Source organism: Sinohyriopsis cumingii, chromosome 12, assembly GCF_028554795.1.
Source record: "Sinohyriopsis cumingii isolate HCF-2022 chromosome 12, ASM2855479v2, whole genome shotgun sequence".
Taxonomy (NCBI): Eukaryota; Metazoa; Mollusca; class Bivalvia; order Unionida; family Unionidae; genus Sinohyriopsis; species Sinohyriopsis cumingii.
The window spans coordinates 12,736,029-12,760,612 of NC_142972.1; the positions used below are offsets into that span (position 1 = coordinate 12,736,029).

The 24,584-nt window shown below is 36.0% G+C and overlaps 1 protein-coding gene across 1 annotated transcript in view; it reads left to right on the forward strand.

The window, feature by feature from the left end:
* The window catches only part of LOC149786015 (E3 ubiquitin-protein ligase rnf213-alpha-like), a 431,187-nt gene that overhangs the window by 344,102 nt on the left and 62,501 nt on the right, over positions 1-24,584 (forward strand). The window contains exons 70-77 of the mRNA XM_089978093.1: positions 70-196; positions 4,253-4,512; positions 6,119-6,239; positions 6,985-7,101; positions 9,621-9,731; positions 13,307-13,360; positions 14,972-15,169; positions 23,482-23,587. Of these exons, the coding sequence (XP_089834219.1) occupies positions 70-196; positions 4,253-4,512; positions 6,119-6,239; positions 6,985-7,101; positions 9,621-9,731; positions 13,307-13,360; positions 14,972-15,169; positions 23,482-23,587 (1,094 nt within the window). The remainder of the gene's footprint in view (positions 1-69; positions 197-4,252; positions 4,513-6,118; positions 6,240-6,984; positions 7,102-9,620; positions 9,732-13,306; positions 13,361-14,971; positions 15,170-23,481; positions 23,588-24,584) is intronic.

Here is a 24,584-nt window from a genome sequence, read left to right on the forward strand (position 1 = left end):
ATAATCATATCCATTACCATTATGATATGATAAAAGACAATAAACAGTCTTTGTTTTTCTGAACTCTAGCAAGGAGAGGGCATACAGTCATCTAGAGAAATATCTAAATCAGGCTCAGGGGGTAATGGAATCCAGAGGAGGACTGCAGAATGAGTACTTTAACCAGCTCTGTCATCTGGTCGTCCAGTGTCTGGAGGTAAATATTAATTTTGTGTATTGCTATGGACATTGAAATTTGATATACATCATGATACTGTATCACAGTGATCACTAATTTTAGAACTAAGTTTGACTTTGACTTTATCAGTCCAATAAATTGCTATTGTAGCACTTTCTGTCCAACTATTTTCATAAAGTAACAATGTGTTTCATTTCCAAAACTAGCCAACTGTAATAAAAGTTGAAGATAAACCTTAATACAGTATGAAAAATATGTATAAAATGCTATACCCCATGACGCTATAGAGGTTGGAGTGTATTGATATCCTTGTGTCCAGCCAGGGTTATGTCCCTGACCCTATAGAGGTTGGAGTGTATTGATATCCTTGTGTCCAGCCAGGGTTATGTCTCTGACCCTATAGAGGTTGGAGTGTATTGATATCCTTGTGTCCAGCCAGGGTTATGTCCCTGACACTATAGAGGTTGGAGTGTATTGATATCCTTGTGTCCAGCCAGGGTTATGTCCCTGACCCTATAGAGGTTGGAGTGTATGTGTCCTTATGTCCATTGTGAATGTATTGCTATACTGATGAACCTATAGAAGTTGGAGTGTACTGATATTGTGTCCATCCAGGGTTATGTCCCTGACCTATAGAGGTTGGAGTGTATTCATATCCTTGTCTCCATCCAGGGAAATAAACCTGACCTTAGTGTTGCTGGAATGTATAGGAATCCTTATTTTCATCCAGTGTTAAACCCCTGTCCCTGTAGAAACTGGAGTGTTTAGGAATCTTTATGTCCATCCATCTAGCATCAAATATGGCTGGTGTTACTAAATATTTAAAAACTTTAAAAACGACTCCTTGTCAGTAACTGCTTTAAAAGAATTTTACCATGAATTTGATATAAAAAAACATCCATGTATATTAGGCTTTAACATCTTTACAAATAATTTTAGCCACAATCAAATATAGCAGTTATTACTTACAATACAGGAACTTTGATGTAGCTTCTTCAGCAACAATGCTCATCCATCTCTATCTCCAGATTACTAGAAAAATATGTACATGATTCTTTTCTTAACTATTTTAACACTTTGATCTTATTCGTGATAATTAGTCTAGCTTTTGCCAGAATCACTCCTGTGAAATTGCACTTGTATCTTTGATTTATAAATGGCTGAAAGCATTAGATCAAGGAGAAATGGTAGGCACTATTATGGTTGATTTTCATAAAGCTTTTGATATTGTAGACCATGAAATTTTGCTTGAAAAACTAAAAATCTATCAGTGCAGTGAAAACTCCTTAAACTGGTTTACTTCTTACTTAACCAATAGAGTGCAAAAAGTATGTTTAAATGATCAACTTTCTGAAAGTAAAAATATGAATTGTGGAGTACCACAGGGCTCTATCCTTGGATCTCTGTTATTCATTATATTTATCAACGATTTACTTCTTAAGATTAGAACTTCAATTTCTTCCACTGACCTCTATGCAGATGATACTACACTGTCTGAGATGGGTAAAACCAAAATGGTACGTGAAAATAACTTACAAGATGCTCTCAACAGACTTCAAGTATGGTGCAAGTAAAAGAGTATGATCATAAAGACAGAAAAAAACGAAAGCCCTACTAGTTACAACACAACAAAAATGAGCAAGTCTAGATAGTGACAAACTCCAGGTTCTATTCGACAATGTGAGCCTTAATATGACCAGTCTCATGATAACATTCTTGGTGTATTGATAGATAACAATCTTGCTTGGTCTATTCACATTAAACATGTTTCAAAAAAGGTTAATTCTTATCTTTGGCTACTGAGGAAAATCAAAACATACATTCCTCTTCAGTATAGGGTCATCTTTTATAAAAGTTATATTCAGCCATATCTGGACTACTGTAATGTAATTTGAGGTAATACCTCTAATTCAAACATAACAACACTTTTAAGACTCCAAAAGAGGGCTTGCCATTTAATTCTAGAGCAAAGTATAGACAATTTTCAGGATGCAATGAATAATATAAAGGTTTTAACAATACATGAAAGAATATTTCTTAGAAAGGCCATATTGATGTACAAAGTATCCAGACATTCCTGTCTATCTAAGCAACATCTTTCACAAAAGAGATGCTGATGGTACTCCAAATTTATGGTCCATAAGAAGTCAAAATTACATTATACCAAGGCCAAAGAAGGATTTGTTTTAAAAAAAGTTTTCAATATACTGGTCCACTGGTATGGAACAACATTCCCAGTGACATAAGGCAGGCTCCTAGCATTTCTTCTTTTCATAATCAATGTCTTAAATGGATGAAATCTTTAAAAAAAATTGAACAGTTCTAGTACAAATAATTATCACCTGCTTTTTTTGTAATTTTCCATCAATTTCATAGTTGAATTTTTCAATGCAGGATGATATTTTATGTTTTATATATGTTTATCTTTTCACAGATGCCTGTGCATGTGTTCCAGGCTTGATAATTTGAATTTTAATTATTTAGTGTCAAGCCAGACTCTTCACATCATGTTGTATATACTGTATATATTGTACATAACAGCTAGAAGGCCTCAAGGTAGATTAGTTCTGTAACTAATTGAGTTACCTTCTCTAAATAAAGTCTTTATTATTATTATTATTATTATCAGAATTTTATCAAACTTTACAGAAGCATCATGGGATCAAAGCTTATAAAATTTCAAGATATGATGAAGAACCAACATACATAACACAGATCTACCATCAAAAGCAGAAGATAGAAAACATTCGAATAACTTTATTACAGAACCCATGCAACTTGACCAAATTTGATAGAAAACATCCTGGCATGATGATTTTAAATTTTTGGCAAATTATACCAATCTGCCAACAATATTGCCATCATTTTTAAAGTTGCAAAACCTTTAAACTACTTTTTTCCAAACATTCTGAACAGAATTTGACAGAAGGCATTCTTGCATGAAGTGCTTTCATTTTGTACAAATAATACTGTTCTGCCATCCAATACTGATGTTACTGAAAATAGGAAAACCTCTAATTGACTTTTCAAAAACTGTTCAACAGAATTAATTTCAACAAATTTAACACAATGAATCCTAGCATAAAGGGTTTTTAAATTTTAGCAGTTGATGAAATTTGTGCAAATGATGCTGATCTGCCATCAGATACAACACCATCATTAAGAATCACCTTCTGAAAAACTGCTTTAAAGATTTGATGAAATTTGACAGGTAGCATTCAGGCGGAAAGGGGTTTCTGATTTGTGTGTGTGTGTTTGTGTGGTTAGAATTTTTAACATAGCTTTAACAATTTTTCAGTCATATTGCTATGATGTCTGCATTGTGACCGTTTATAGTGATGTCTAGCACTGGGGCATCATGCCGCAGACATGAAGCATGATGTCCCACCTAGTCACATTATCCTGACACCAGACCAACCAGTCCTAAACTAACCTCTTAATGCTGAGCGTCAAGCGAGGCAGCTGTTAGTACCATTTTTGTAAGTCTTTGGTATGACTTGGCCAGGGTTTGAGCCCACGACCTCCCACTTCTGAGGTGGACGTTCTAACCACTAGGCCATTGGAGCGGTCTTCAGATTTGTAAAAAAAACAATGCTGATCATCATCAGATATGATGGATTGAACAATTTGCACTGTATTTAAATTACTGTGCTTCATTCTAACTACCCTTCATAGTTTCCACGTCTTTTACCATCAGCCATGGTAGTACTGTGACATCATTTAGGTAGTTATTAATCCCTAATATGAATTTGGGGTCTCTTTCTGGTACAAAGACATAAAAATACAACTTACCCATCTTATGAGGATAATTTCTAGATGAAAGTAAAAGTTTTTTTTAAAATTCTTCATTAGTCTTACTAAATATCACCTAAGTAAGTTACAAAGCTCACAAATTTATTCTGAAGTATTGCATGCATTTTTAAATCAATCATTTTTCATTTATATTTATTTAGTCTTGTAATTTATTACCAAATGCAATGAATTAGATGCTTCCTAGGCAAATAAGATTTGAGGACAAGTAAAAGTCAAATAATAAACAATTATTTTAAAAGTTGTGTTTTTTTTAATGCATAGGACCAGTTTCACAGAGAAGCCACCAGTACAGATGAAGTAGAATTTGCCAAACATCGACTAAAAGAAGCTAGACGACTAATTCAGCAGGATCAGTTAAACATGAAACTCTTTGGAATTGCAATGACGAGGTTTGGTCTCTCAGTTGCAGCCAAATATGTCCACCTGGCTGTGGTTTCTAAGGCAACCAGACTGACATCAAGTATCCGGGCTCTTTATGATTCAGCTGTGGCTGTCTGTCAGGAGCCATGTCCATGGCCCAAGTAAGTAATGATTTATGAGTTATTATATAAATGAAAAAGAAATTCTTGTACACAAATTACCATAGATATCAAAGAAACTAGTTCCATTAAAATAATCAATCTTTTTGAAGATAGTGGTGATCATTAATTACTTTAGAACATTTCCACAAAGACCACATATGTCTGCCAAAATAAAAGTGTCATAACAGCAAATTTCCCCCAGCTAGATATATATTTTGCTCCCACTACTTGAGTTTTTGAACAATGTTCTTAATTTGCCAATATTTTCTAACCTCCTGAGCAAGTCTCAGTATACATAGGATGAATTATTATACAGCTAGGACAGTTCATTCAGAAACTTGCTCATTCACCCAATTAACCTCTGGGTCAAGGTCACAGTCACAGAAAATTTGTGTTAATGTTTGACTGTTTGTATAAGTAAGATGGTGTTGTTGGGTTGTCATCCATTCATCAATCTGTCCATCTAACTGTTGTCACATTTTATTTCTGCATAAGGTCAAGGTAACTAACTGAAAAAGAAAATTCATTTCTGCACAATAACATAGTTATCTACCATATGCTTTACCAAATTTGGTAAATAGCCTACATTTAGGGTATGAAAAAAAAACTTTCAATTTTGAAATCCAGAGACAAGGTCAGTGTGACTGAAAGAGGTCATTTGTTCTGTACAACAACTCTTATTCTCCACCATCTACACTTATCAAAGTTTGTGGATGACATGCATTTGGGATGAGGAAGAAACCTATTAATTTCATAGTCAAATGTTCAAAGGTCAAGGTCACATTGATTGACAAAATACAAAACATGATTGAATAATAATTTGTGTTCTAGACTATTGTACCCTATGAAGTGTTTATGGATGGCTTGCATTTAATGTTTGATAGAGGCCTATTGATTTTATGATCTGTAGATCAGTGGTTAGTGGTATTGTGGCTCATATTATTATTCAGTTTGCTTATATTTCACTAGCTGCATGATAGTTTTTCTTCATACTTTGGATGTATCTTTATGAAACTATGACATTTAATTATGCAATACTCTCACTCAACCTTTGGACCTTGAGGTCAAGGTCACACATGTAAGAGCACTCATTGGCTTGACATGCAGGTCATGATCTTTTTGTCATCTCATGAAAATTAAGATCATACCATTTCCCTTACTCTTCTGTATAATGGTCCTGATAATTAGGATTGTACTTTTATCTTTATTTTAATGTCCTATGATACAAAGCTGTTAGTATCGAATTTCGTTCAAAACATTCATTTTAAGGTAATACCATATCATTTATGACACTGCTAATACACTAAAAATATTTGATATTTTTCTTCAATGGAGTATAAACTGGACGAGTTATATTTTTTGAATGTCAAATATATTACTATAAATAATTTTATGTTCATTCATATCAATTTTATTAATTTTGCACAGCTGAGACTTTTTAATTTGGTAATAAAATCTTACTTAGGAAGGGTCCTGTTCTTTTCAAGAAGGATCATTGTTTACTGGATGTTTAAATTTATTGTCTGTCTTAACCGTCAAAAGTCCATAAAATTTGGTACCCCATAACAATAACAAATTCACAGTGATTTTTATTTTTCTTGTCTAGGACATTTTTCATAAAGTATCTCTGCCGAAGTTATGGAATTGACAGCTACCAAGCAATTTGCCAGAAAAGCGAGGTCAGCTTTTTGAGAGGACTGTGTATGGAGGATAGCTTAAAACCAGAGGTGACTTATTGTTTGAAGTCAGGATTAAGTCATGCTATATTTATTACTTAACAGAAATAGGAGAAGATTTGCACTTAATCTTTCCATCAGATTTAATTAGTCAGAAATTACTGCCAACATTTGCATACAGGGGTTCTTGGTGGATGAGTGGTCTAAGGTGTTGTCCTTTACAGATTGCTCACACATTTTACCTCTGTATGCATGAGATCGAGTCTTGGCTGAACTAATGTGTGTATGTGAGAAAGCATGTCCGTAGCTTCCCATGGGTTTGGGGTTCTTTCCAGGTTCTTACTGCACCAGATATTCTGGCTGCCATGTGTAGCCTGTCATGTGCTGACATGGTGTAAAACCACACAAAATCAAAAAAGATTTGCCCCCAGATGCATACATGTTCAATTGTTCAGTAGCATGTGTGTAGATTTGTTGGAAGCAAAGTGTAACTTGAGTTTGCAACCTAAAGTTTTAATAATGTTCTTTAACTTGCATAAGCTGTAAAGCCTGATCATTCCTTAAGAACTATTCTTGTTTTAAAATTGATGCAACAAAAGCTATTCGTATGGAAAATGTTGAGTGTTTTTCAACAGTACTGACAGTAGAATTTGGAATGAGGCAAAATTACAAATTTGTGTCTAACAGTAATAATTATGCCACATAGAATGAATCAGAAAAAAGGAGTACTATAATTAGATAAAAATTTCTGGGGTTGACATGTACTTTGTTAAGCACATCTATGGTTCTTCAACAGGTAAATGAAGTATCAGACCGTTACATAGTGTGTGGACCTGACTACACAAGAATCCGAGATGCCATGACTAAAGTGGCACATGGAGAGAACATTGAAAAGCTGGATCAGGCAGTTAAGGTAATAAGTGGTAACAACAGGAATGAATTCCATTTGACTGTAAATGAATCTGTAACTAGTCATTGTATATTTGCTTCACAGTTTTATTTGACTAGACAGGGAAATGTAACCAGTCTCTGTGTATTTTCACAATTTTCATTTGACTATGGTTCTGCTCTGGAGTTGTTATGTACTTTTGAGGGAGGGACTAGTATAAGATAAAGTTGTTTTCATTGGCAACATGCACATTGGAGGGAATGTTGCATACCTCTTTGCTACTTTTCATGTACTCTGACTGAAATTTCTTTATATGTCATATATTTGGAAACCATGCACTTTATAAAGTTGACAGCTGAAAAATCAGCCAGAACAGATCCAAAGTACACTAACTGAAGCAGTTATTAAAAGAGGGAAAATTAATTTTGCCAGATTGAACAATACCAGCTTCTAAAAGTGCAGTGAATGCATTATAACATATAAAACATAAAAAGTTATCAGCTCAGTTTTAGCCAATTTAGCTATGAAGTCTACGAAGTGAAAATGATCTGAATTTGCAGTCTTTTGAAATTTACACATCTGAAGTGTGTCCAAGCCGTATGCTCCATAACCCAAATTACACAATTCATCATATACCAAAATAAATGAGTTAAAAGTTATTTTAACAATACCTATGATATGCAAGTTTCTATTTAAATAACTGTGATAACCAGTGAAGAAAACTTAGGTAATTATTTCTCATTAACAATGAAAGCATTGCAAAGTGTGAAAATTTTAAGTGAAACCTTAAAACACATATGAACATTTGTGCATGCACTTTTCTCTTTTTCATATAATATGTATGATCTTTGCAATAAAAAAAGATATTAATATTGCTGTTATGTATGAAAATAAGCTAACTACGCCTATATTGTTCTTGATTATCCAATATTCCTTGTGGCATTTTTTTGTGTGCAGTGACCTTAATTATGGTGAAATTGAAAGTCTTAAAAGTAAAATCAACTTAAATTAAAACTGCTAGGTTAAATAAAAAGAAAATTGAAACAAAATTTGTTTTAAAATTTATTTGTAAAATAATTAAGGAAAAAATGATGACACAGCAGATTCACTAGCTAATCTATATACAAGTGTTACAAGAATTAGAAAACATTTTACCCTTTGACCTTTGAGAACCTGATCTGTTCCATTCCTGTTCTGTCTCGGAAAGGTTCATGCTTTTGTCTTTTAGCATAACATTGGTTGTTATGTTGAGAAAATGCAGTGTGCATTTTGAAATGACTAACATTTTGATCATGGTTGGGGAGGGGGCTGGGCTTGTGTGGGACTTTGCTACTATAAATACTATTCTGTGGAGGAATTCCTAATAATTATTCAGAAGGAACATTGAATTGCTTGCAACTTGAATGTTTCTGCATCATAACTAAAATTAAATCATACAGTGATATGACGCATTTGACTAAGCCAAGCTAGAAGTCTTTTGAGGGGTTCACATTTGAAGTAATGCCAAGCTGTATACACTATAATCCACATTACACCCATCAATCATGCAACAAAATAAAGGGAATTCAAAGCTATTTTAACAATACCTAAGATATACAAGATCCTTTTTTAAATAACCAGAATAACTAATGAAGAAAACCTAGGTAATACTCTTTCATTAGGAATAAATTCCTCTGTATGAAACTGTAGAGCAGCAGCTATTAAGGAATCTGGCACAATTCTTAGTATATTTTCACAGTTTGACTATAAAAGATGCTTTAACCAGTCACTAGATTTTGGCAAATTTGATTGTACTGTGTATGAATCTGCAATTAGTCACTGTATTTTTTCAAATATTCTGTTTGACTTTTAAAGATTCTGTAACAGTCATAGTATGTTTTCACAAATTTTATTTGACTTTAAAGGAACAGGTAATCATTCACTATATTTGCACAAATTACATTTCACTATAAAGAAATCTAACCAGTTATTGTGTATTTTCAGTCTTCATAATTTTCAGATGTAGGTAATTGTTTGTTGGTAATAGCAAGTTCATGATTCAGTTTTAATGTACATTGAAAACAGTATATAAGTATCACCTTTTATGCATTTGATTTTAGCCAGTTTGAATTTGATGAATGTTTATGATATTCTGTGCACCTATCTTTGAAAATCAGACTTTTTTCATTTTCTTGTTAATTAAGTTTGACAAAAAGTTCTGAAATTGAGCATGGAAAACAAAAGATACTAAAATAAATTTGTTGCAGATATTTATGAATTTGTAATCTGTTCTAGTCCATAAGGCCAAGTAAGTTAATAGTATGTACCTGCATCCATCATGCATCATTCATTGTCTATCACAGATTGCTAGTTTCAACTGAGAAACATCAACTCTGCTTATGCATATAACAAGGTCATATACAATGGTATATTAGTTCATGTTAAGCACATTGCAAGTTTTACATTTATGCAGTATATTCCTATGGTACATAAAAAGGTGAAATGCAATGGATGGATGGAAAAAAGAACTATATTTTCTTTAAATTGAGAAATACTTTTTTCAGGAATCAACTGTCTTTGACAAAAGGACTGAACTTCTTGTGTGCCTAGCTCTTCATAGGGAGATAACTCTAGCTACTCTACATGATGATGCTGGAAAGAAATTTTCACCAAAGGTATATTCTGGTCTGTGTATTAATGCATTGAATCACATGAGTGGTTACATATAAAAGTTTATCAACTAGAGACTTTTAACTTGTTATAGGAATCTTCATGTCATTCCATACCTCAACCATATTGTCCATCCATCCACCCAGTTGTCTGGTACACAATCACAGTAGTACAAGTAGTCTCACTAATGTTTGATGGATGGTTAATATTTGACCACTCTCCTTCAGATGACCTGTCATTACAGTTAAGTAATTCAGTTTAATGCCTATTATAATTTATTAAATTTTAGTTGTTGATGTATTTTAGGTACATACTGCCAGTTTTGCAATGGGTTTTGATAATGACCATTAAGGGAGGAATTGGTGGTGTGGTAAGCTGATGTAATGTCAAATTATAAGGCTTAGCCATTGGCTACCACTTGTAGGGGGTGTTGTACATGTACCTTAAAATTGAGAAGCAGATAGGGAATTATGCAGTTCAGTATTTTTAGTTGTGCATATAATGGAGATTTGTGAACATGGACCATAATATCATTATCAACCTATAGTAATATCCTCAAGAGTAGAGACTACACTTAAAACAACAAATGCAACAATATGCAACAGAGATACAGCCAGAGCACATGAGACCATTAATCCTGGAAAATTGGTATGAGCTTGTGCACTTAGCAGTGATGTGCAAGAACTTGTGCAAATTAGTTTAAAGTCACACATTTAAAAATGTACCCTGTGCAGTATACAATTTTAATTTGTGTGTTAACTGTTAAAGTGTTTGTCACAACATGCTTTCATTAGAGTTATCATGGCACTTTTTGTGACATGTCATTTTTTTAAGTAGACAACTGTTGAAAAATCTGGATACTTTGGCTTGACATAAATGTTGTTAAAGTAAATTTGATTGAATAAATAAAATCTAAAATGATATTAAAAAGTAAGGATATTTCTTGGTCAAAATACCTGTTTGAACAAGCAGACTTTGGTATTGATGGACTTACAACCCTAAAACATGGAACAGGTAAGAAATCTGGCATAGTAGTCAGGAAAGCACTGATTCAAGAAGGTGAAACTTTGGCAGAGTTCATGTTAGTCGCAAACCTTATTATGGAGCAGAAATATCCAAGAGACAATACCTATGAGCTGTGGAAAATTCTAAATAAAAATAATAAAGAAAAGTTTCCCATGTCCCTTCAGACAGCAGACTGTGAAAGGGGTTTTCAGCACAGAACAATATTCATACAAAGATGAGGAACTGATTAAACTCAGAAACAACTGACAGATTGATGCTTATATTTCTAGATGGGACATCTTTGAGGATTTTTATTTCAGTAGAGCTCTAACATAGTTAAACAGGAAGTAAGAGAAACAGATATTTAAATGTTAGTGAAATATTGAACTATGGCCTCCCCCCACCTTTTTTCTGTTCTACACTAATCACATTATTTTTTAAAATACAGAATTCAGTCAGAAAAAATGGACAAGAACAATTTCCTTGAGAGGAATACAATTACAGATGTCATTACGTGTTTATTTTTCTTGATACACCTTGATATGGAGTCATCAATAATGGGCACAAGCTATTTTGATACACCTTGATGTGGAGTCATCATTGATGGGTGCAAAATGCTCTCTCAATACACCTTGATATGGAGTCATCAGTAATGGGCACAAGCTATTTTGATACACCTTGATGTGGAGTCATCATTAATGGGTGCAAGATGCTCTCTCAATACACATTGATATGGAGTCATCAGTAATGGGCACAAGCTATTTTGATACACCTTGATGTGGAGTCATCATTAATGGGTGCAAAATGCTCTCTCATTACACCTTGATATGGAGTTATCATTAAGGGGCACAAGATGTTCTCTTACGGGAAATATTTCATTGGCATTACACTGGCAGGAACCTCATTGAATTTAAGTCACATGGTATAAATTCTGTTCATTCATAATATAACAGGCAGACTTCTAACTAATGGTTTGAATAACCCCGGGACTAGAACCAGGCTCCGTTAATATGCAATGTCTCTTATGACAGCAAGTGAACTTTCAAATTCAAAGTATTTCATTGCTGCTTTACATTGTATTTCTTCGGTAATGGGGTACTTGTACAAATCTCACATGTGTACTTAAAATGACATTATGATGGTAGTTTGTACATCACTTTTTGATGCGGTTATGTTCATTTCACTGTTTCATGTAGTAATGCACTTGTAGACTTGGGTTTTGATTTGATCATTTTATAAGGCAATTATGTTGAGAAAAAGGCAGACACTCTGGAACAGTAAACCAGCAAAAGGGAAGAGTCATTAACATTGATTGGTTGATGTATTACAAATATTGATGTTAATGTTGTGCTTCATGATTAAATCACTGTTTCTGCCATGGGTATAGTTCATGCAAAATTATGCTAAAAAAACTTTGTACAATTGTATGCTGTGTGTTTTTTTTCAAAAGTACTGTAGAATAGGGCCAATACAAGTGCTGTACATGAGTGGAAGAATGTTGCAGACATTCATGATCACCATTATTTTACTTGTACAATTTAGTTTTCAGCAGGCAGTCAATAATCAGTGACATTAAATCAAATACATTGTCCCCTTACAATAAATCCTCTCAGTATAATATTGCTTCTCATAAGATCATGGTATTGTTATGGATCCAGCTAGACATTGGTTATATTTTGTTTTATCATTGCTATATAATTGATTTCACTTTAGTTTTAAGTCTTGGCAGATGAGAATCAGTTGTATTGTGATTTAGTACCATTAAATACTAAATTGTTTGTGTTATGACACAGTCATGTTAGAACATCCCCCATTATAAGGCTCTTTCATATGTAATGTAGGTCACTTTTATGGCTACTGTAAATAGCATTATAAAGAGGGAGCACTTTACTCAATTTAGCAACTGCTCCGGTGGCCTAGTGGTTAGAGCGTCCGCCTCGGATTTGGGAAGTTGTGGGTTCGATCCTTGGCCAAGTCATACCAAAGACTTACAAAAATGGTACTAACAGCTGCCTCGCTTGACGCTCAGCATAAAGAGGTTAGTGTTAGGACTGTTCAGCCTGGTGTCAGGATAATGTGACTGGGTGGGATGCCCCAGTGCTAGGCTTCACTATAAACTGCATCACTGCAGACATCATAGCGATATGACTGAAAAATTGTTAAAGCTACGTTAAAATACCAAATCACACACATAATCAATTTAGCGCATTGTCTATAATATGTATAGCTTATATCCAGTTATTGTCAAACTAAGCTTATGCTAGACTTGGCAACCCCTTTGGCATATGCTGGACTTGGCAACGATTTTGGCATATGCTAGACTTTGGCATCAATGTACATGTCTCTGTCTTCCAGTCATCCATTTATACATCTGTCCACACCCTGGATTATGGTCAATATTAAATGTGTTATTACACACCATGTTAAAGTTGTATGCTTTCTAGCTAATTAAAGGCAGACGAAAACATAAAAATGGGTCCTTCTTGTCTTTTAGTGTTTCCATTTTAGGGCAATGGGTATCTTCTGATATCTGGAAAAACTTTCATATAAATTATAATAGATATTTAACTTCCAGGCTATTGAGTTACTACAAAACTACTGTACAAATGCAGAGCATCTAAAGAACAAGGTAAGAGCTTTTAAACTTCTTAATTTTATTTATTTTAGTAACATTAACTTTTTACATCTTATCTGTAAAACAGGTTAGATTAGGTATTAGTTTTAGAACAGTATTGTTGTTGCTGCATTTGGTTTTACATTTAGTTGTATTTCTCAGATATTGCTTGCAATACTTATTAGATAAATTAGTCCTGAGGAGAACAAATTACTGGTAGAAAATGTAGGTCATAACGATAGTTCCATATTTTTGACATTGTTGAATATAAATTTGTGAAATAAGGTATGCTTATTTAAATATATTCACTTGCCTTTAAAGTAAGTCACAGTTACCTACTTCTCTTTTTCAAGTGACTATATTATATTTGTTTGAATACTTCGACAGCTGTGTATTTCACTGAATTGTTTGCCTCAGTGAAAAAACAAGATCTTTTGGCTTCTGTTAAGTGCTCAGTACAGCATATAATATAGACCCTGATGTGCCAGCACACTATACAAGAGCAGATCATGGTCTATAAGTGAGTGAGTTTGTATGTTTCTATGTTAGCAAACAGACAAAACTATACTGACCTTGATAAGTACCATTTCATAATATTCAAGCTTAAAACTATTTTGACTTTGATAAACACCATGCCATCATTTTCAATCATAAACTTATTATGACCTTGACAAGTACCATTTAAAACTATTCTAACTTTGATAAGTACCATTCCATCATATTCAAGCTTAAAACTATTTTGACTTTGATAAACACCATGCCATCATTTTCAGTCATAAACTTCTTATGACCTTGATAAGTACCAACTCGTCCATTATTATGACCTCAATTAGTACCATGTCATTATTTATCTCACCCCAAGGAGGATCATTACATAATTTCATATAAAAATGATCTGATTAATTTATTGATTCATTGATAGACTGCTTGATCAATTGAGCTTAGCTTGCATGAAAAAGTTTTGGGTTTTGCTTACTTTTGCTTCTCAGTTTTGACACATTCTTCATCCCTCAATCTTGAAATAACCTTTCAACCCTGAATGTTTCTAGAAATGTCACATTTTAACTTTAAAGTAAGGGAAAGAGTGAAAAAAAATCAATACTTGTATGAACTGAGTTGAGTAAAAACTTGATTCCATCACGTGTTTGAAATTTCTCATTAAACATTTTAGCTTGTTTTTCATTTAAGCTTTCTGCACCAAATTTGAACTCAGTTTGAGTATTATCCTTACCTAAATGTAGTTAATCACATTGTTTAAAATAGCAGCATGTTAAAGCACTTAACCTTTCAAGATAGTTTGTGATTCTGAACCAATTTTTATTTACATTCCTCTATCAGATGGTAAATTCAGATTTATAAACATGAGTATTAAACTGAATATAGTACAGTTAAAATGAGATGACAAAGCCTTCGTTTGACCCATGCCATGTGGCTTGCCCAAGGGAAAATGTAAAAATTGCTTATCTGGAGTATATTGTATTTGTGTAAAATCACTCACCATCTTTTTTTGTTATTCATATTGGGGTATGAACTTTGGTTTCTATAGATTGTGTTGCAAATGGCCTTCATTCAGCTCTGTATAGCAGACAGTGTAATTCAGAATGCTTTAAAAACATTGTATTTCAGGAAATAATACAAGCCTTGATTCAGAATACATATGGGAAACAAGTTGCTTTCCTGACAGTGACACCTGGCCTAGACCTTCAACAGCAGGGAGTGTTGTGTTTGCTGGTGCATTGTGACCTTGTTCTTAGAAATCTTCATGGAGACAGAACTCTGATGCAGCCATTGGTTAGAATGTCAACACAGCCTGAGACACTTACGGTAAAGTTAAAGAATGCATGCCGTAGCATTGGTATGATATAGGCGTTACTCATTCTGCCATCTGCATTGGTGTCATCATCATTAACAGTGATTAAGGGCATGGTTAGCATTTTAGTTTGTGATCATCAGTCCCAAACCCAATGAATGATTGCTTTCATACTTGGACTGTAAAGTTAGTAAAAGGTTCCCAGTCATATCCATGCATTGCTACTCTCCTTATAACCTGCAAGTATTGCTAAGGTCATTAAATAATCATAGTTAAGCTTTGGTTTAAGTTTTTGTGTGTGGCCATGGGTCTCAAATATGGTGTGAGAAAGCTATTATACTTGGACTGTAGAACTTGAAAGCACTGTCCTTTTATATACATACCTGCCATAATACAACATGTGAATAAAAACACATGATTTTCAATAATCCTCCCTCCCCTCCCTCCCTCCCCCCCCCCCCCGAGTTTTTGACCACCACCTTTACATGTCTGGAGCAATTATGACTGCATGCACAGTAAACAGTCCTACTTAGAGCCCATGTAAAAGCTATGCTAAAGGCAGATTATTACAGAGTCTTATAAGGTACAGTGGTCAGAGATAAACAATCACCATTTCCCCTATTACTTAATTGGATGAGAATAGCTAGGATGATGCCATGTCAAGTCCTTTTGAGCACTGCTGTGGAACAGCTAGAAATGTCAAGCCCTTTTAAGCACTATGGGAGAGCTAGAATGTACTGATGCAATACAAATCACAATATAGTGGGCTTGATACAATACATATTGCAATATGTATCACCCATTGAGTTTAGTACAAGTAATGCCAGATTATTACCAGACAAACAGTGTAAGATGTCTATTGGTTGTGGACAAGAAGTTTATGCAAGGTTTAAAACGACCAGATGAAAAATAGTTCATCCAACTTCTGTTGAAGAGATGCTTCACAACAATTGCACAGCAGTGCATTGTCAACAGACTGTCCATTAACAGTATCACAATTCTACAATGGCGCTAGTGTGATGATGTATTTATTGTCAAGAGTGAAGTATCATGATACAAAAAACATAAAATAGACAATGAAATGAATAAGTAAAAATGAGCAAAAATAATGAATTCTTCAAATACAAATCCCTGATATATCAGTTGTCCCAGTCTTTGAAAATCAGTGTTCCTATCATGTAGGCATGAGGATGTAGAATATACCTGATGCATCCTCCATAATGTTATGTTAGAGGTATCACAATAAGTAAAAACATAATAAAGCAATTCTTTCTTTAAATTATAATGAAAGGAAATATATGAATAAATCATCCCTCTTTCAAAAAATCATTGTCCCCTCACCCACCATTTCACTCTCGTGATGAATAGGTCTAATGTATCCGCCAGCATGTCATGACAGGCTAATTATGGAGGCAACCTTTTTCATTTAGGATCTATGCCATGATGATGTTTCAACTGAGATCTTGGTCTTTTCAAGAGTATGCATTATATATAAAAAATTAACCTGGTATTTTAAAGATTTTAATCTTTATTTTGCTCTGTATGCCATTTTAGGATACCTAAACTTACTTGGCATCATGTAGCCATGATTGTGCTGATATGTCATTAAATCCTGTACATATCCCACTGGATGCAGTACCTGTGTCATTATTGTACATACATATCCCACTTGATGCAGTACCTGTGTCATTATTGTACATACATATCCCACTTGATGCACTACCTGTGTCATTATTGTACATACATATCCCACTTGATGCAGTACCTGTGTCATTATTGTATATACATATCCCACTGGATTGCACACCTGTATCATTACTGTACATACATATCCCACTGGATGCAGTACCTCTATCATTATTGTACATACATACCCCACTGGATGCAGTGCTTCTATCATTATTGTACATACATACCCCACTGGATGCAGTACCTCTATCATTACTGTACATACATACCCCACTGAATGCAGTACCTCTATCATTATTGTACACACATATCCCACTGGATTCGCTACCTGTATTATTATTGTACATATCCCACTAGATTGCACATCTGTATCATTAATGTACATACATATCCACTAGATTGCACATCTGTATCATTAATGTACATACATATCTCACTGGTTGCAGTACCTCTAACATTATTGTACATACATATCCCACTGGATTGCACACCCATATCATTATTGTACATACATATCCCACTGGATGCAGTACCTGTATCATTATTGTACATAAATTTCCCACTGGATTGCACACATGTATGATTACTGTACATACATATTCTGCTAGATGCAATACCTGTATGATTATTGTATATACATATCCCACTGGATTGCACACCTGTATCATTATTGTACATACATATTCTGCTAGATGCAATGCTTGTATCATTATTGTACATACATATCCCACTGGATGCAGTACCTGTATCATTACAGTACATATATATTCTACTTGATGCAATACCTGTATCATTATTGTACATATCCCACTGGATTACACACCTGTATCATTACTGTACATACATATCCCACTGGATGCAGTACCTCTATCATTATTGTACATACATATCCCACTGGATTACACACCTGTATCATTATGGTACATATATATTCTACTAGATGCAACACCTGTATCATTATTGTACATACTTATCACACTGGATGTAATACCTGTATCATTATTGTACATATCCCACTGGATGCAGTACCTGTATCATTATATGTACATGCGTATCCCACTGGATGCAACACCGGTGTCATTATTGTACATACATATCCCACTGCATGCAACACCTGTGTCATTATTGCACATATATATCCCACTGGATGCAGCACCTGTATCATTATTGTACATATCCCACTGGATGCAATACCTGTATCATTATTGTACATATATATCATACTGGATGCAATACCTGTATCATTATTTTACATACATATCCCACTGGATGCAGTCCTTGTATCATTATTGCAGTGTTGGCAGTGGGTCATGCATTATAACCCATGCTCTCATTAACTAAAAATAATGCAGTCATAGGCCATCTAAATAACTTCTAATTAGAGGTCTAATAAGTCTATTAACTGTTGTCTCAAATTTGTCAGGAGCAAATTTGGTCAATGCCATATATCCCCCAACCCTTTTTATATTACATCTGACTGGTCATTCAAATATATCATGCTTTGTATTATACACTCCAGGCAGTTTACTCTGCCAGTATCTATGCTCAGTGCGATCATCCAATTTACTTCATAAAATATCCAAAGTACAGTTTGTAATATGGGATGATATAGCTATTGTTTGGTCTGTCTGTCAGTAAATGTTTTTGTTTATAACTATATATTTTTCAACCAGACTTGAGACACATATCAATTAAATTGCATAGAGGTGTATTTTGATACTTAGAATTTTCTGCATTTAAGAAAACAAAGTATATCACAATTAGAACATATATTGAGAGTTTTATAGCAGCAATTACTTGTCCTGTTGCTATTGCTTAGCTAATCTATTTTCATGCAGAAAATATACCATCCGTATGATGTGGATACATCCTCCCAGAGTGGAGATAAAGTCATTATGACCCTTTGACCTTTTGCACACCACTTTATTGTGCAGTCATGCACAGAAAGTAGATGTGCCTATATGTCATTCTTTTCATGGATGCCATTCTGTACAGATGTCTGTAGCCATGTGACTGAGAAATTAATATAATATACCACAGTTAGTGCTCTCTCTCTCTCTCTCTCTCTCTCTCTCTCTCTCTCTCTCTCTATACAGTACTTAATAATTCTCAGTGTTACTAGTATCATTCGTTCTAAAAATCACATTGTAGCCTTTTGTTTTCCCCTTAGAACTTTGTTCTTTGTGGGAATTCAGAGGCTACCTCATGTTCTACCCATGGTGGTAGACACTTTTACTTCAAATATAAACTGAATGGCATGGGTAAGTCCCTATGTTCTAGGAACAATAACAGGCCCCAGCGTAAATGTTGAGGAAATTGTTTTCTCAATTTTATTTTCAACTCGATAAAATAATTATAACTTTGTACAATGCTTGCATTGACATTGTTCATGTATTTGCATAAAAAGAATGTTACTTCAATAAATAAATATCACAACTGGAATATCTTGTTTCTTTCATTAAATAAGGAAATACTTAACGATAAATTCCATCCTGTGTTTATTCATGCTAAAGTTGAGTTTCGCAGCAACAAGGGACCACATTACTAATACCTAAAAGAAATGTCAGCAAAACAGTCTGTGGTGAAGTGTGGCCACAAAAAGGCCTCGTGGGATACTCACACAGAGCATCAAGTGCTATTGGTTCACCATTTGTGATTTGTGGTCTTCTAGCACCTGGAATCTAGTAGATTCCAGGCAGATCTTTCAAGGACAGAATAACAATTCCTCTAATTCATCTGATTTTTCTGGCTTCCAGATCTCACATGTTGGGACAAACATCTTCAGCGGCCGTTGAAGCCCCTTCAGAAGAATGGTCTCAACATTCAAGAAGTCATTCAACTTCCCCCGTAGGAAGATGATGGAAAGTTCTCATGTCCCTAAAAGCATTCACTCTTCAGGTAGCAGGTTGCTTCTTCCTGTTGGAGAGGTAAAGCACTGTGACCGTGGGTTGCGCCCTCCTGTTAGGAAGGGAGAGCACCATGATGGTGGGTTGCAACCTCCCATGAGGAAGGTAGAGTGCTGCAATAGCAGGATATGCCCTCCCTATAAGGAGGTTGAGCACCACAAGAGTGGGTTGCACTCTCCCTTTAAATAGGTTGAGTACTGAAACCATTCGTTGCACCCTCCCCTTAGGGAGGTTGAGTACCATGTTAGCAGGTTGCTCCCTCTCATCAGGGAGGTTGAACACCACATTACATATTGTGCCTCTGGCAAAGTTTTGGCTTCTTCCATTAGGGAGAAAACACATCACACCCATGATGCACAGAGTGAAGAAGAGATCTTCTCCATCAATCACTCATCAACCTCATGACACAGGGCCAGGACCAAGCTTCCCCCTCTCCCCCACCATTCCATCCTGTGCAGGATTTACAATCCATACACAGGACTAAGGCTAGGGATGGGGACCACTTCAGTGTCACCCCTACCCAATTATACCTATGAACCCTTGTGGGATGTGGGGCCTTCCACCTCAGGGACCTTGGTCTATTATGCCCCCATGGACTACTGGACCTTGCCATACCAGTCGAAGTGATGCTATGGCTCTTGTCCCACCATCACCTCACCAAATGGTTTCCTTTTGGAAGGCTTAAGGTGTTACATGATCAAGGGTCAATGGATGTTCTCATCTCCCCTCTGTGCCTCCTGATCAGCCAGAGACTGCAACACATATTGCTCCCATGCCCCCTCCATCAAGAGACATAGTGATGCTCAGCCACTCTCCAACTCAGAGTGCTGTTGACGATGAGGATGACGATGCTTTCTCCATCCTCGTTGACTCCAGTGAGTTTGAGACAGAAGCTTTAGAAATGACACCTTCTCTCAGGCCCACTCCCTCATCTCAGGTGGATGAGGAAGAAGAGGAGGTCTGGTCCTTTGATAAGGAGGTAAACAAGGTTTACTGTTTGTTACCCCTGACTTGTGCCCCAAACCATCTGGCACACAGTCCAAAAAGATCCTTTCCAGTTTGAAAAAAATCTCTGGGGTACCACCTCAACCAGACCTCTTCTCCCACATTCACCTACAATTGAGGAAATATCATGAAGGTTTTCCCAAGGCCAAAATATTGCTCAACAACGTAGAGCGTGGTCTGTTCCTCCCTCTATGTTGAGACCCCCTATCTCTTCATCCAGCTACCGGGTACATTCCCCAAAGTGGCCTATTAAATCTGCTCCTTTGGACACTGATGCGGCGAAAGTTGGTATTTCTTTGGGATCCTGGGCATGACTTCCCATCAAAACAATTGATGCCATGCACAGAAGACCCAATTACTTGTAACTCAAGCCTCACATGCCAACCTATTCTCAGCTACTTCCTTTAGTATGCTGAGAGAGGCCTCCTTCAATCTAACCACATTACAACATGTGGTGGAGGCTGTGGCCAAAACATCATGGCATGCGATATCTTTGGCCATGGCATTATTAGGGGAATTTCGGCACATCTGCCATGACACTGCATTGGACTGGTCAAAGGTCTTGCTTAACCACAGTAAAGATCTTCTAAGGGCTGCTCCTCAAGAAGCCGAGACCCTCTTTGGAGCCTCATTCCTACTGTGTCTTCTCAAGACTTGCTTGATCACAACATCGATCTTTTAACTCCATTCCTGGTCCATTGCAGTTGACCAGGAAACAAGATCAGGCAAATTGTCCTCAGGGACCATCTGCCAAATTTTTCAAGCAGGTGCATCCCCAGTCTAATCCGCAAATTCTTGCTTGATCACCTCTTTCTTCATTAGGTTCATGGTGCCCAGGTTGCCGCAGATCCAAGAGGAAGTTTTCTAACCCATCTTCCTTTCCTACCAGGAAGTGGGGGGGGGCAGCCATAGCAAATTACCCCCTCTCCTGCCATGTATCCCCTTCCCAAATGTTCCATTTGATACTCACCTAGACCTTTTCTCAGAGGCTTGGTCGAGCATTATGAATAATGGGTGGGTCCTCTCCATTGTAAATGAGGGTTATTGACTCCAGTTTCGGGAACAACCCCCACTATCAAGGACACCCATTTTCTTTCCCAGTCCAATCTGATGGAATTAAGGGAAGAGGTGCACACCCTTTTGCAAAAATGGGCAGTCAAGAGGGTTTTAAATGATCAGTCTCATGCCTTCTACTCCTGAATCTTCCTGGTCACCAAGAAAAGTGGGAAATTTCAAATCATTATCGATTTCTCCATGCTCAACCAGTTCCTGTCAGAGGTAGCCTTCAAGATGGAGACAACCTTTTTAATCCGGAACACTGTTCATCCATCTGATTGGGCAGTCTCCATCAGCCTTCTGGATGCCTATTTACACATCCCCATATTTCCTCTGCACTGCAAATATATTCATTTTTGCCTAGACCAGGAAGTTTCTTTATTCCTTTTTCTGCCATTTGTAATCTCTATCACACCAGAGTCTTCACCCAGGTTATGGGAGTGGTACTGGCCTACCTTGGAATACAGGAAACATTGATTCTCCAGTATTTTGATGACTGGCTGATTCACCATGCCCATGTTCAGTCCCTTTGTCAGAATCTTCTGATCTTGGTCCACCATAACTCAATTGGGTCTCCTACCCAACCTGAAGAGCTCAGAACTCATTCCATGACAGGACTTTGTATACGTGAGGATGAAATTTCCTCACAAACCAAAATTTGGTCCAGGTTCTCTTGGATCAGGTAGATTGAATCCCGGTTCTCCTAAAGATGCTACTAGCAAAAACCATTTTATCTGTGCACTTTTATCTTTCCCTACTCAGAACCTTGAACACCTCTGCCGAATTGGTTCCTTTAGGACATCTTCATATGTGTCCTCTATAGTTCCTCTTTCTGGCAAGGTTGAAACCTCAGAGAGATTCTCTTTCAACCCCAATCCCTCTAGGACCAGTTTTTCACCACCATTTGCTTTGGTGGTGAATCAAGACAGATTCCTGATGGAGGTTCCCATGCATGCACCCAATCCTCATTCCTATCTGTTCACAGATGCATCAGATTCATGCTGGGGAGCCCATTTAGAACCAGAGGGTATAATTCTCCAGGGTTCATGTTCAAATTGTCTCTCCACATCAACAGCCTAGAAATGAAAGCATTATTTCTAGAATTGCAATGGTGCATTGACCTAATAAGGGGCTGATGTGTCATGGTCTCCTCAGATAATATGTCTGTCATAGCCTACCTATGACATCAAGGAGGCACACATGCCCTTCTCTTTGCATGGAGGTCTGGAACCTTTTCATCTGGGCAGCCACAGAGAATGTCACAATCCAAGTTTGCCACATTCTGGGAAAGATGAACATATTAGTGGACAGCCTGTCCAGAACAGACCAAGCTGTCCTCACAGAATGGTTTCTTCATCACTCAGTAACACAGTCCCTGTTTTCCCTTTGAGGAAGACCTCTAGAGCACCTGTTTACAAACCAAGCTCAACAACAAACTTAACTTTTGTAAATTCCATTGCTGATTTCCATTTGTTCCTCTTTGAGACTAAAAGATGTTCAGTATGCACAATCAAAGGCTATTGAGTTGCCTTCTCCAACACTCTTAATTCTCGCAGGGCTCAGACATCAGTTCAGATCCACATCTTTCTAATCTTATAAAGTTTTTTGAGCTTCTGACTTGTCATGTACCAGAGCTGGCATCATTTTTTGACTACTGGTTTACATTTCAGGATCCGTATTTACCCACAATGCCTCAAGAAGATGTTGCAGATATCAGAGCAGCCTTACTTGCAGCCCGGGGAAGACCCAACATGGATGACAACCCTGCTATTTATCGTAAAACATCTTTCTTTGATATTGATATAGACAAATCAATCATGTGGTCAGGTGCATAAAAATTGATGGGCAAAAAAATATGGAATCACAGTGTTGAATGCAAAGATAATTATTTTTTGATTTATCAACTAATAAGTGAACTTAGTTTTTAACCCATCCAGTACTAATTAAAAGGTAAATTAAAGGTCAGTTTCATGATATTAAATCAAAAATGTTAAATGAAGCATTTAATGAGTAATATGTGGTCTGTTTTTGATCCACTGTCATGGTTTTACAAATCATGCCTTGAATAAATGCAACATTGTCACATTTCAGGGAAAGCCACATGTGGGTAACAATATTTTTAAAGTTGTTAAAAAATATACATAATATTATGTGCTTCTTTTAGGCATAATAACATGCTGTGACTTTGATCACACCAGACTAATTTAATGAAAGTCCAAGACACTTATTTGGCTGGCAGATCATTTATTTTTGTCACCAATGAAATACAGGTAGTGTTTTACCTGGACAAACATGTCACAGGATATAATTTCTCCAAAATTGGATCCAATAAGCCAAATTTCTCACATTTTGACCAATACAATTAATTCTCTTTCAAAAATCATAACTTCTATCAGTATATAAAGGCTATAAAAAGCCAGTATTTCAGAAAATGTGACACCTGTCCAAGCACCTTTGTGTTGATTTGGGTCAGTCTCTCACTTCCAGTGTGCATTCATATTTGAAAATCTTGAGATTTCCAAAATTACATAGTCAGTATAAAATATGTTCAAATATTCAAAAGGTGTTTAAGATCCATCAAATGCTCATGCTGGGTCTCTGGCATTCGGAAAATGTGTGAATATTATAATCCAACTGAGATTTAGTTCATTGACAAAATTTAGGTGTATTTCACATTGGCAAGTTCAAAGCCTTCAGAGTACTATTTGTTACCACTATTGTCAACAATATCCATGCATCCTTGCTGCAAATACTCCCTTTCACCTTTGTGTAT